We start from the raw sequence: 14,881 nt of genomic DNA, 5'->3' as shown, positions 1-14,881 counted from the left end.
AGTTTGAGGGTAGCGTGGGTCAGGGTACAGTGGAGTTTGAGGGTAGCATGGGTCAGGGTACAGTGTAGTTGAGAACTCCAGTATCTGCTGGAACTATAGTATTGTGTTGGAATCAATACTCTTTTTGACCTACCCTGTTGATATTTTATAATGTCTAATCTTTTAAGTCAGCAACGGATTACCATCATAATGTACATCATGTGAAGCTTTCTTGAAGTGCACAGATGAACCTGAGCTGCTTATTTGTATAACAGTTGTCAGGAAAATTGGTTCATGGGATGATGAGGAGCCGCCTGTGAGTCTCAGTTGTGTTGCTGCAGAGCCTATTGTTTCACCATAGCTAGAGAAGAGGTGGGGGGGTGGCGGGGGTGTTAGAGAGAAGAGAGAGGAGTTCCCTGCCCCTCCCTCACTTGTGTCACCTTCACTCCCTCCCTGGATGGTAGTTCCAAAGTGGCCACTTGCTCTCCCTGCTGCTGCTGGGATAGAGGGAAAGGCTATTTCTGCTTTCTTTGAGAAGAATTGTATAAAAGTGTTTGAAGCAGTGTAGAAAGCTTTAATTAACATCAGAGAATCACAGAATTGTTACAGTGCAGAAGAAGGCTATTCAGCCCACTGTCTGTGCTGGCTTTCCAAATAAACAATTGACTTGGTGTCATTCGCCCACCTCCTCTCTAACACCCTACACGTTGTTCCTTTCCAGAGAACAATCCAATTCCTTCTTAAGTACCTTGATTGAACTTTCAGGCACTGCATTCCATACCTGAACCACTCCTAGTGCGGAAGAGCTTTTCCTCATGTCACTTCTGATTGTTTTAAGACTGCACTTGCTGGCACCAAAGCGAATGCATCTGATAAAAGCGGGTTACAAATATTGACAAATACAAATTAATGATACTATTTTAATGAAACAGTGTATCAAATCACAGAAATAAAGTGGAAAAGAAAGTACAACTTCATTTAAATTTCAAAAATCCTTTAAACATTTAATTACATTGGCAGTATATTAGTCATAAACACCAATTAAACATACACTTTTAATAAACAATTGTGGTAATAGTATTTTGCAGGGGTGATATAAATAAAGGTGTAACAAAGTACCTTTTTACTTTTAACGTTCAATAATTGCCTTGATATTGTGCGCATATTGTGTGAATGGTGTCAGCAAACAGATCCTTGTTTAACAAAATGGTGTAGCAGCCTATCATTTTTCTGCTCATTAAAGTGAAACCCTGGACTGATAAACCCAACAGCAGGAAAACTGATAGGCTCCTTCCCCAGGTTCAAGCATTGTCTGAACCGAATGAGTTTATCTCAACCATGGGCTGTTGCAATGAGAGTTGGTGTCTCTGGAGGAGGATAGGGAGTGCGTGGTGGGAGGTGGAACATCCACTGTACGTTCACCTGATTGTTCAGTACGTCTGCTGGGGAATGCGATGTTACAAGGACCCCGCTGGGTTATAATGTTCCCCTCCCCGTGGAATGGCTTTCGAGCACTCTATCTCAAAGTAGTAAAGTATAAGGTACCAGAGGAGTGACAGACCTAAGCCTGAGTCAGCACCTTCAGAGGAAGAAGAGAGCTACTTAGGTGGAAGTAGAGCAGAGTGAGATGGTTAGTCTTCGTCTACACTGCATTGTAACCTGTCATTGATGGGCTGTTTTGGTTGGGTTTGTGCTTCTTGGGCAATCACCTCACACTTTTCCGCATTAAACTCCATTTGCCACCTCTCAGCCCAGCTCTGCAGCTTACCTATGTCCCTCTGTAACCTGCAACATCCTTCCGCACTATCCACCACTCCACCAACTTTAGTGTCATCCGCAAATTTACTAACCCATCCTTCTACGCCCTCATCCAGGTCATTTATAAAAATGACAAACAGCAGTGGCCCCAAAACAGATCCTTGAGGTACATCACTAGTAACTGAACTCCAGGATGAACATTTCCCATCAACCACCGCCCTCTGTCTTCTTACAGCTAGCCAATTTCTGATCCAAACCGCTAAATCACCCTCAATCCCATGCCTCCGTATTTTCTGCAATAGCCTACCGTGGGGAAGGAGTAACAGGAATACAGAGTACTGGGCTAATGGTAAGATTCTTGGTAGTGTGGATGAGCAGAGAGATCTCGGTGTCCATGTGCATAGATAACTGAAAGTTGCCACCCAGGTTGATAGCGTTGTTAAGAAGGCGTACGGTGTGTTAGGTTTTATTGGTAGAGGGATTGAGTTTCGGAGCCATGAGGTCATGTTGCAGCTGTACAAAACTCTGGTGCGGCCGCACTTGGAATATTGCGAACAATTCTGGTCACCGCGTTATAGGAAGGATGTGGAAGCATTGGAAAGGGTGCAGAGGAGATTTACCAGGATGTTGCCTGGTATGGAGGGAAGGTCTTATGAGGAAAGGCTGAGGGACTTGAGGCTGTTTTCGTTAGAAAGAAGAAGGTTAAGAGGTGATTTAATAGAGACATACAAGATGATCAGATACAAGATTAGATAGGGTGGACAGGGAGAGCCTTTTTCCTCGGATGGTGATGGCTAGCACGAGGGGACATAGCTTTAAATTGAGGGGTGATAGATATAGGGCAGATGTCAGAGGTAGGTTCTTTACTCAGAGAGTAGTAAGGGTGTGGAATGCCCTGCCTGCAACAGTAGTAGACTTGCCAACTTTAAGGGCATTTAAATGGTCATTGGATAAACATATGGATGATAATGGAATAGTGTAGGTTAGATGGGCTTCAGATTGGTTTCACAGATCGGCGCAACATCGAGGGCCGAAGGGCCTGTACTGCGCTGTAATGTTCTATGTTCTAAAGACAGATCTCTCTCTCTCTCTCTCTCTCTCTTTCTCTCTCTCTGTAAGAAAACCAACTCCAAACTAAAGAGCAGTGAAGTACTGTGAATCTGAAATGAACACAGAGCGTGCTAGAGAAACTCAGGTCTGGCAGCATCTGTAGACAGAGAAACAATGTTAACCTTTTGAATCCAGAATGACTCTATTCGGAACTTCGGTCAGTTTCGGAGAGGAGACACTGGATTCAAAACATTAACTCTGTTTCTGTCTCAATAGATGCTGCCAAGCCTGCAGAGATTGTTAAGCATTTCCTGTTCTAATTCCAAACCAAAGACCCTACTGTCTGTAGTTTGAGTATTTGCAGGCAAAGAAGATTCTTGTAGGAACAACTTATGACTAGATACGCTCATGATTTTAGCATTTCATATTGATATGCATTGGCAGGTTTCCTGATTACAGCTCAGTGTTTACACAGTGATCGAGAAGATTTGTAGCTCGGGTTGTGGATGAGGTTGTAGACATGCTCGCCGAGCCGGGGGGGATTTGGTTGCAACCGTTTCGTCACCCTGCTAGGTAACATCGTCAGCGCACCACCGGTGAAGCGTCGGTGTTCTGTCCCGCTTCTTATTCATATGCCTCGGTTTGCTGCGGTGTTTGGTATTATTTCCGGTTTTGTTTCTCAGTGGATTGTACACAGGGTCTAATTCAATGTGTTTGTTGATGGAGTTCCGGTTGGAATACCAGACCTCTAGGAATTCCCTGGCGTGTCTCTGTTCCTGGAGGCCTGGCATTCCAACCAGAATTCCATCAACAAACACATTGAATTAGACCCTATGTACAAACCAATGAGAAACAGAACTGGAAGTGGTACCAAACACCCCAACAAACTGAGGCATATAAATAACAAGCAGGACAGAACACCGACGCTTCACTGGAGGCGCACTGATGATGTTACCTAGCAGGGTGACAAAACGTTTGCAACCAAACCCACCGGCTCAGCGAACAAGTCTACAACCTCGTTTACACAGTGAGTTGGGGATTGGTTGGACCTCTTGGTGGTTTTCCCCATTGTCTGATATCTTGTGCAATCGTCTCAGAATTAAGGAGTGCCAGTTTAAGACTGAGATGAGGAGGAATTTTTTCTTTCAGAGAGTGGTGAGCCTTTGGAACTCCTTACCACAGAGAGCTGTGGGGACAGGGTCCTTGTGTATATTTAAGACTGAAATAGAAGGCTCTTGAGCAGTTGGGGAATGAAGGGCAAAAGGGCAGGAAAGTGGCCGTGAGGAATGTCGGATCATCTATGGTCCTACTGAATGGTGGAACAAGCTTGAGGGGCTGAATGGCCTACTCCTGTTCCTGTTTGTTATGGTTTTACATATAGATAATACATCAGTCTCAGTGACCCTGGTTTAGTGAGGATGCTGAGAGTTTGGTTGTTAGCCAGTGACTGTTGCTAAACAGGTGATGAAGAGAAATGGTGTCTGGGCGAAGATGGTGAAGACAATGCTGAAGCTCACTGTCCTGAAACACACCTGGAAAGAAAAACCACACACAGGTTGGGAAAATCGTCCCAGCCTCTTCGTGACAGCCCAGCTCCTCCCAAAGGGAACTTGTATCTAATCATTTCTCCCTTGTTATTTCTCTTGAGCAACTCACTGCTTCCTTCAGCAGAGGTGAACCAGGTCTCTGACACCTCCTGATATGCCACTTAAAGGGCACATTAGTTAGAGTCACTGGAGATGAGCTTCACTGACCTGATTATGAGCAACAGTAGGAACGTGTGTTAGTAAGCCACCTCTATCAGCAAAATGTCTCAACACTCTTCATATGAGGGCAGAGGGCTTTCCTTGCTTTACAGTCAGGCTTCATGGGATCAGTTGGCCCGTTGAGATATGTAGAAACTGAGAAACGAGATCCTGGCCTAAATCTCACCCAGTGTCAATAGCTGAGCCCTTCACATAATGTGGAACTCGGAGTGATAATCCAAATGAGCGAGGTTCTTTTGGCAAGGAATTGCAAACTCTTCAATGGAGAGATGTGGAAGACAATTCTACCAGAGCAGGTCTCATGTTTAGATGTTGATCAGCTTCTGTTGGGTGTGGAGTGATACATGTTTGACTAATCTAGAAACAATATGCACCCACTCCACATGTACAAAAAAAAAGTGAGCTACAACAGTCAGCAGACACGTAAAAGCAAAGTACTGCAGATGCTGAAGATCTGAAGTAAAAACAGAGAATGTTGGAGAAACTCAGCAGGTCTGGCAGCATCTTTGGAGGGAGAAACAGTGTTAACATTTCAAGTCTGATATGACTCTGCTTTGGATCAGAAGATGGGAATTTAACAATTGCATTAGCTTACTAAGTAATGTACTTATTATCTCCTTATACACCATGCAAGGGAACAATTTCCAATGTTAATAATATATTGTTGAATCTAAAGTAATATATTTATATTCAAAAGTATAAATAAAAATCACTCAATAGATATTAGTAGATGTAATCATTGTGTGCAATTTCTAATGAGTATTCTAATGTATCAGTGCATAAACTTGACCATATTCTATAATAATTAATGCAGATTACTCAAAGCAACCAGTAGGAATTTGATACACAGTTTCCATTTGATAAATAATATAATGGTGTATTTTGTACATGTGGGAAAGTCAAAGTAAATCTTCCATAATAAGTACATAAATATTCACGCGCAGGGCCCTGTTCTTTGTAGGTAAGAGGTGTTTTTCCTACATTGCACTTTTGCAAAGACAGCCAATCCCTGCTGCATTATCTGTGGCAATGCCCTGACCAATCAGAGAGTTTATCTACTTGGTCTAAGTTTAATCAGCTAAGATTGACAGTTAACAGTTTCCGCTGTATCTCCAGTGCCAACATAGTCCAACCAATCAGTTTCCCCTTTCCATGCTGTATAAATTGTTGTTCCCTTTCTATGCTTAGTTTCACGCAGCCCAGTCCCGCTGAATGCAAATCTAAAAAGTTTGACTGTGTGTTTCTTTTTAACATTAATTCCTGTATTTTAAACTTCCCATTGATTCACACAGATCCCTGTTTCGTGTCCATTGGGACCTGTTAAAATCAATCCCTATATACCCACGTTGTGCAAGTGCCCACCACTTAGGAGAAAATAATGTTTAAAAATATCAATATTCGAAACATTTGCTATGACCCAGTAGTGTTTATCTGAACTCAGTTTATTCATTTACTTTGCAAAGGCACTTTAATTTGTTGACATTGCTATGAGATTTATATCAGCCAGCTCTTTTCTTTTTCCTCTTGCAGTTGATGGACCTCCAATGTATCCATCAGGATTCACCCATCTCCCACCTAAGTATCCAGATAAAATGATATTTGATGAGGTAAGTACCATCCAGAGATGGTGGGATCTCTCCATGTCTGGGGTTAGAAGCAGCCTGCTTAAACAAACAGAAAATGCTGGAGAAACTCAGCAAGTGTGGTAGCATCTATGGAGGGAAATGGAGTTAACGTTTCAAGTCTAATGTGACTTTTCTTCGGAACAACTTCTTCTCTAGCCTTTTTTGTTTTACATTTCCAGCATCCACTGTTTTTTGCTTTTATTTCAATTACTTGCTTATCCTGCCCATTGTTCCTCTCTCTGGTGTTTCTTCCCTGGGTTGGTGGATTTGGAATGGTTTGGCCTCAACCCTAGATCTTTCTGTTGTTTTGGTAGACAGTACTGCCACAATGGTCTCCTGGTATCAGCTGCCATGCCAACTCTTGATTCCCTTGTGCATTCAAAAGTTTTTCTTCCTCACTTCTTCCTCACTCTCACCATTGCTGTATTCATGAAGAATCTCATTCTTAACCTCTATCTCTTGCTGCCTCCCGTCCTGCTCTCAAAAACTCTTCTTGGAAACCCTCTTTGGGTGTGCGTTTTGTCAATTCCTTGATTATTCATACTATCTTGCTGCTCCATGTCAGTCCCTCCCTTAGTGAAGCTGCTTTGGGAAATGAAGACAGCATGTGAGTGCAATGTTTCTCATGTAGTGGCTATGTCGACTGTTTGACAAACATTGATGATTAGGTTACATGTCCTGTTGCCTTGTTGTAGCTTTTGTGTTCCCATGGACGTAGAACCAGTTAGCTGCAATGGTTAGGAGTGTCACGCTTAATGGTGCTGGATAGGGTGGGCTCAGTTCCTGTACTGGCTGTGAGAGTTTTTGGAATGTAGCCTCTTCTCTTTGCCCACTCTGTGATTTCATGGCATTGTTTGAGCCTGGATTGGCAACCTTCAGGCATAGAGGGTGCTACATCAGAGAGTGTGCTTTACAAGTATAGGTTAACCGTTAGAATGGCAGAGGAGGCTCAACGGGCAGAATGGCCTACTCATGTTCTTATTTATTATGCTCTTAAGGTCCTAGCGCTCATAAATCATTTCTCCCTTGACTAATTGATTTAGTGTTTCTGAAACAATCATTAATATTGCAGTAATACGTTAGAGAAATACAATTATTGTATAGTAACCTGAAAGTTCAGATGATTTCAATGCATTGGCTGTGCAATTCTTTCGGCTTATCTTCTTCCTCTCCCTCGGCCTTTTCGTTCGACCCTTCCTGCCACCTGTTTACAATTTAAGTTTGAAATTGTTGTTTATGTTGCAACTGCCTCTCACCCCACCATTTAGAGGTAAGACATGTAGAAAATCTCAGTTTTCGTTTGTAGAAACCTGTCTTAAAAATTGGGCAAACAAGGTGTAGAGCTGGATGAACACAGCAGGCCAAGCAGCATCAGAGGAGCAGGAAGGCTGACGTTTTGGGCCTAGACCCTTCTTCAGAAATGGGGGAGGGGAAGGAGGTTCTGAAATAAATAGGGAGAGGGGGGAGGCGGATAGAAGATGGATAGAGGAGAAGATAGGAGAAGATAGAAGATAAGATCCTCTATCCATCTTCTATCCACCTCCCCCTCTCTCCCTATTTATTTTAGAACCCCCTTCCCCTCCCCCATTTCTGAAGAAGGGTCTAGGCCCGAAACGTCAGCCTTCCTGCTCCTCTGATGCTGCTTGGCCTGCTGTGTTCATCCAGCTCTGCACCTTGTTATCTCAGATTCTCCAGCATCTGCAGCTCCTACTATCTCTTAAAAATTGGGCATTTGGGGCTGTAGCTTCGTAAGGTTTTAGCCAGCGCAATACACTAAGAAAGTTCATAATTTTGTTTCATTTTATTGCAGGTTTTTCTCATAAACCTCAAACGACGGCCAGACAGACGGAAGAGGATGCTTCAGGCATTGTATGAGCAGGAGATTGATTGCAAAATAATGGATGCTGTGGATGGGAGGTCAGTTGGCTCAAAAGAGATGGGGGGAAATAGAGTACTGATTATCAACTTAGCAAATCAATAGACAGTGTACATGTAGATTATATGAAGGAAATGGTGAAATGCCAATGGCCTAGTAATTTAGAGTCCAAGCTCATGTTCTGTGGGATAGGCTCAAATCCCAATACTGAGCTCAGTGACATTTGTTTTTAGTAAAATTTGGAGATAAAAGCCAACCTAATGGTGACCATGCATTGATCATCATCAGAATTCATCTGGTTCATGTGTGTCCTTTAGGGAAAGAAATCAGCTATCCTTACCTGGCCCAGCCTACATGTGACTCTAGACCCACAGCACCTGACTCTTCACCACCCTCTGAAATGGGCTAGAGAGCCAATCAGTTCAAAGGCAACTCGAGATGAGCAACAAATGCTAGCCTTGCCAATGATGCCCACTGAGTGTAGAGAGAAGGGCTATATTCCAAGGCCCTAATCTGCGTGCTGTGGGGAATTCAGAGGAAGATTTAAATCATGGAGCGAGTTTTCAGCACCCCATCTAAAGTTTCCCCTGAACTAATGCCACCAAAAAAGAAGTTTGGTACTCATTTATCTTACTGCTGTTTATGGGATCTTCCTGTGAGCTGCATTTCCCCACTTTTCAACAGTGGCTGCACAGATGTAAATCACAGGCTAAGAGGTAATAATATACTTAATTTTAAATCCCTCACCTGCGTAGAGTTAAACTTTGGTCCAAACTGCAGATGCAAGTTCCTTCATGTGTGATGATTAATGCAGGCCCTCACGGACCAAGGTTTGATTTTTGGACTTGGCTGAGTTTGTAAATCTCTGTTAGGTCATTGTTTAGGCCCTAGTAGCTCAGAGGCTCACCTTCTTGGGTTGTATACTGGAAGGTAGACGGTTGGGGATTATTCACAGTGAAGTGCTATGATCTCTTTTAACAATAAAGGTAGTGAGAAGCTGCACGTCCTGAAACTCCCTGTGCTGTAGGTGTTACCCTGATGCACACTCTAGCCATTTGAACTAACTGACCCCCTCCTCCACTTTTGAGAGAGTGAAAACTTCAAGGGTAGTTTCTGCTTTTGCTACACAGTGTGCATAGGCTTTGGGCACTTCGGATTTTTAAAACCTTTTCCAGTTAGAATGATGGCGTGGACAAAGGGCACAAGAGAAAAAGCAGAATATTGAGAGGAGATGCTCTTTCTGGTTAAAAGTTGCAGTAAAGCTAACTCTTTTCCCTACACAGTTAAACATAGAAAATAGGAGCAGGAGTGGGCCATTCAGCCCTTTGAGCCTGTTCCCCCATTCAGTATGCTCATAACTGATCATCCAACTCAGTCCCCTGTTCCCACATTTTCCCCATACCCTTTTAATCCCTTTAGTCCTAAGAGTTCTATCTAAGACCTTATTGAAAACATTAATGTTTTGGCCTCAATTGCTTTCAATGACAGAGAATTACACAGGCTCACCACTCTTGGGTGAAGAAGTTTCTAGGAAGAGTCCTATTGGACGAGAGACATTAACCCTGCTTCTCTCTCCACAGATGCTGCTAGACCTGCTGCATTTCTCCAGCATTCTCTGTTTTTATCTCTTTCCTGAATCTCTGCTGAATCTCCCGCTTGATGTCCCCTACACCCTGCCCAGCATTAACCCTTTTAATCTACTCAGTCCTTAATCAAGTGCCCGAATAAAATATAAAACCAATGGTTTGGAATGGGATGAATGTATCTGTGACCCCAGTGTGCCCACTGTGAGGACGGAAATGAATGAAATCTGAAGCTAATTGATAAAATGTGGCTACACATTTTTTTAAAAAATGAAATCCACCTCAGGCAAGTTGCCAAGTGAAAAATGAGCCAAATGGGGATTTAAAAGAAGCCGACTGAATTTTCTTCCCGTGTGTGGTTCAACAAGTATATGTTTGTTTAATTTATTTGATATTATTCAAAACAGATAATGGATAATGAATGCTGAGAGTAAATTTCAGTTCTCTTGTTGAAGCAATGAAGTTTAATTCAAATTATTTTGATTTGCCAGTTTTCTCCCCTCCTCAGCTGGAGGTACAGACTGAATGCAGGGGTGATGTTGATAAAAGTGCCAGGCGCAAAAGTGACTACTTCTTGGCAAGCTTCTCCACTGTGGGGGCTTCACAACCTTGCCAGATTCAGACCTAACAGGGTTCAGGAACAGGTGCAATTCTCAGTCATTGCCGGATAATTGGAAACAACTCTTCACTGATTATTACCTCTTTCTAGCCCAGGGACCATTGAGTTCAGCTGTAATGCCCCTAACGACAGTTAAGTTTTTTTTATTTGTTCATGGGATGGGTATCACTTGTAGGACCATCTCCCCATGAGGGGAGATCTTATAGAAACATATAAGATTATGAAGGGAATAGATAAGGTGGAGGCAGGGAGGTTGTTTCCACTAGCAGGTGAAACTAGGACTAGGGGGCATCGCCTCAAAATAAAGGGAGGCAGATATAGGACTGAGGTCAGGAGGAACTTCTTCACCCAAAGGGTTGTGAATCTGTGGAATTCCCTGCCCAGTGAAGCAGTTGAAGCTACCTCGCTGAATGTTTTTAAGGCAAGGCTAGATAAATTTTTGAACAGTAAAGGAATTAAGGGTTATGGTGAGTGGGCGGGTAAGTGGAGCTGAGTCTCAAAAAGATCAGCCATGATCTTATTAAATGGCGGGGCAGGCTCGACGGGCCAGATGGCCTACTCCTGCTCCTAGTTCTTATGTTCTTGTTATTGCCCATCCCTAATTGTGAGTTTAAAGAAAGAGTGAATTTCCCCCCAGGGTCTCTTGTAAGGAGTGAGTCTTGTCTTCCTGAACTCTGTTGTTCGTTGAGTTTCATCAGTCAGTGAAAAGCATAGACTGTCTTTCCAGTTGACATTGTTGGAGGCCTCCTTTACCATCAAGGGTACACTTCAAATTCTTCTCAATTAAAATGTTTCTCTCTGTTATTTTACTTTGTATTTTGGTTTTGGTTTGTGGATTCTTCATCATTGATTAGATCAAAGGCTGCGATGGATCGATTTTTGGTCTGTCAGTGAATTGAGAGATATAGGGAGCAGCCGGGAAAGTGCAGTTGAGGCAGAACATTGGCCATGATCGTATTGAATGCTGGAGCAGGCTCAAAGGGCCGAATGGTATGTTCATGCTCCGAGTTCTTATGTTTGTACACTCCCCTCCCCAATCAGTTCATACCTCAGCATAATGACTATTCTCCAGTTGCAAGCCTAGGCAGTAGCTGTAGAGTGACTGCAATTGGATTATTACACGCATCTCAGAAAGGCACTGTATCTTTAAGATAGCTGGATAAAATTAATATAAGGTAATGCTGCCGTATAAGAGGTCTCCATCTTTGTGCATTCAGTCAGTTGTTAGTCTATTAATAAGCAGGCAGTTATAGACCGTCATCTACTTAATGTAGCAGTCATCTAAGTAAATGTAGTTTGCAGACTATATATGTAAGTGTGAGATTAATGAATGAATGAATGGCTTTATTGTCACATATACTCAATGAGTACAGTCAAAAGTTATATACTGCCACTTACAGTACCATCTTAGGTACAAAGGTACTTAGGTACAGCTTCTTTAGTTACAAGATCTCAGAAAATAGAGGAATAAAATGTCCAGCATTGCAGAAATAAAAGTCGAGAACAGTGGTCTTCCAAACCACACCACACTGGTACCTAGCCTCCAGTTAGCGCCAGGCTTCACCTCAAGGATCATGAGGCTGGGCCGGGATGTATCGCTGGAGGCTGGCGGAGAAAAAGGAAAAGCCAACAAGAGGAAAGAAAAGAGAAGAAAAGCAGAAGAACAACGAACGGAGTGGATAAGCTCTGGCTGAAGCGTCTTACTCTGCCACCATCTTGAAGGGGCACTTTATTAGTGTCATCTTACTGTGCATAGTTTGTTAATAAACTTCCAGATACCTGACTTACTGAGAACCCAATTCTTTGTGATATATGTTACCTGAGCTAACATATAGAAAACTATGAAGCATATCCTGGTGGCTGCAAGTGATTACATCAACTTCTTCTGCTTTATCTGCATCTGCCAACATTTACGTGTTTTACATTTGGATGTCTCTCAAAATTATAATAATTTTTACTCAACTAAAACACTTCCTATTCTCATCTAACACCAATACAAAGTAAGTTTGTCATAGGAATATGTGGATCTGCTGCATAAATCTTGGCTGTTTTTTCTCTGCTGTAGCACAGGTTATATAAAGCTAGCTTTAGGACTGCTTTTTCTGAACCAGGCCAGGGGAATGAACATAGCACAGACCGGGGAATGAACATGGAATTCCAGTCAAGAAAATAAAGGCTTGCATTGATATAGCCTCCTACGTGATCTCGGGAAGCTCCCAAAAATCTTCACTTATCTTTTGAGGTGTTGTTTCTGCTATTGTTTCCCAAAAGCACTTAGTTTTGTGCACAGCATTTAGCCCAGATGTTAGTGAGATGAATGATTTGATTAATCTAGTGTGGGGTTTGGCCAGACCATAGGGAGAACTTGCCGTTCTGCTTTACAGAGTAACATGGGATCTTTAATCAGGTTAGCAGACAGTCAGCTTAGCATTGCATCCAAAAGAAAGAGCAGTTCCAGCGATAAATTACAATGTAGTATTGGCTTAGATAATGTGGTCAAAGCCACTGGCAGGGTAGGGCTTAAACCCCTTAACTTCTGTCTGGCTGAAAGTTGATAGAGTTACCATGATGACGCTTACTCTCAGTGGGGCTGTGTGCATTTCATTTATTTGAGGGCAGATAAACTATTTGCTGACATTCTCAATTTGTTCTCCTCAGTGCTCTTAACAGCAGCACTATAAAATCAATGGGAATCAACATGTTACCAGAATATTATGACCCATTCTCTGGCAGAACTCTAACCAAGGGAGAAGTTGGATGTTTTCTTAGCCACTATTCCATCTGGAAAGAGGTAAGTGTCTCTGCTGTACAGGCTTTGCAGACATTTTTTTTTCTTTAAATTGCTGTGTTTTTGTTCTGGATTTACTGTCTGAAATCTTATGATTCAAAGTTAGAAACACAGAAGAGTTTACTTCATTAAATCGTGCAGTGTCTAATATATAATCTCTGGAACGTTCTGCTGGTCGTGGCTATTTGCATTTCAAATTTGTATTGCCAAGTATATTTAATGGGGGCGTTGGCAGACATTAAAATGTGTGGAGTTTTGACCATATATGGGTTTCTTCTGGCCTGGAAGTGCTGAGTCATGTGTCAAGCAGTTGTCTTGGTGCTGGCATCCATTTCCTACTTCAATAAAAGATAACTTCTTCATATATGTGTATGAGCAGTGTGCTCCAGCGAGAGGGGGCCATTACAAGTCACCTCAATCCTCCCAGTTTCCAACACTGTACTGTAGCCAGGGACAACATCTCTGCTTTGATCTTTCCTTTGCTTTGAAGGCTTGAACCGTTGAATTCACTTCCCGAGGCTGTGGTTAGCCAACTTGGCACAGACCAGAGATTGAATTTGGGCTACTCTGACATCTTACTCAGTATGGTGCCAGAATCCCACTAAGCCCATCAAGGAATCCTTCACTTTTAACCAACTTGTGCAAGATGCTTCAAATTCGCCATTAACAGGTGCTAGTGTTGGCCCCGATTTTGGCAGGACAGTGCAAACTGGTATTGGACTGCATAGGTCACCTACAACCCTCCATCTCTGCTGAGCTAGTTGAACCCAGTTCATGAGAATGAGCCTCAGTGCTTGGTAATGGTTTCCATTTACATGGTAAGTCCTGATACATGATTTTATCATCTTAGTCTCTGTTATGCGTCAAAACTACCCCCAAATCACGTCTTGAGTTAGATCTCACCTTCCGCTAATATTCAGACGCAGAAGGGTCCTGACCCGAAAGGCCAGGTTTCCTGCTCCTCTGATGCTGCCTGGCCTGCTGTGTTCCTCCAGCTCCACACTGTGTTATATCTATACACCACATGAGCACTTGTGTCACTAATGGCCGGAAGTTCAAGGTCAGGAGGGCAAAACTTGTCAGATTTTTCCCATTCCAAACCAGAAGCACTTATGTAAATTGTAACCCCAGTACTGCCCGTGTTGGTGGGACTAACTTAGCACAGGCTACAAAATGACCCTGGGATCTTCTGGTCACTGAGTTAACAGGCTTCTCAGGCATAGTTTTTGCCAATTAATTAGATCCTGGCTGATTCACACTTCAATTGCATGGCCTTTATTCCGTAAAATTTAATATCTTTATCTGTTGAAAATATATCTACCTCAGTCTTAAAAGTTCCAAAGGCCTGAGCCTCCACAGCTTCTTAGCAGAGAGAATTCTAGATTTCTGCTACCATTTGTGTGACAAATGGTTCCTGGTTTCTGTCCTGACTGGTGAGAGTCTTCAATTTGAATAACCTATCCCTACGTTCTAGATTTCCTGTACCACTGGAAATAGTTTCTCCCAGTAACTCCATGTGACTTCCTAAGCACGTCCAGCAGAGAATCCTTCAGATTTCTATAACCAGGGAATAAAAGACTAGTGGCTACACCCTGTTCTTATAATTTGAAACTCTTTGATATGACACCATCCTGATGAATCTCCACTGCAAGCCCTTCAAGGCCTACTTATTACACTGTGATCACAGGTTGTGGATCGAAACCTGAGCAAGGCTGTGGTGTTTGAAGATGATGTGAGGTTTGAGGCTTACTTCAAGAGGAAGCTGGTGAGACTGCTGAGAGAAGTAGAGGATGTTGGATTGAATTGGGACCTTATGTAAGTAATCATTAGCGATACT

The 14,881-nt window shown here is 42.7% G+C and overlaps 1 protein-coding gene across 1 annotated transcript in view; it reads left to right on the top strand.

Moving 5' to 3' along the window:
* The window catches only part of LOC109921428 (procollagen galactosyltransferase 2-like), a 106,546-nt gene that overhangs the window by 66,029 nt on the left and 25,636 nt on the right, over positions 1-14,881 (top strand). The window contains exons 8-11 of the mRNA XM_048613392.1: positions 6,084-6,160; positions 7,989-8,095; positions 12,915-13,047; positions 14,732-14,859. Of these exons, the coding sequence (XP_048469349.1) occupies positions 6,084-6,160; positions 7,989-8,095; positions 12,915-13,047; positions 14,732-14,859 (445 nt within the window). The remainder of the gene's footprint in view (positions 1-6,083; positions 6,161-7,988; positions 8,096-12,914; positions 13,048-14,731; positions 14,860-14,881) is intronic.

The sequence above is a fragment of the Rhincodon typus genome, chromosome 28 (assembly GCF_021869965.1).
Source record: "Rhincodon typus isolate 14 chromosome 28, sRhiTyp1.1, whole genome shotgun sequence".
NCBI lineage: Eukaryota > Metazoa > Chordata > Chondrichthyes > Orectolobiformes > Rhincodontidae > Rhincodon > Rhincodon typus.
The sequence above is the reverse complement of the archived record's forward strand: the minus strand, read 5'-3'. Positions and strand labels throughout refer to the sequence as shown.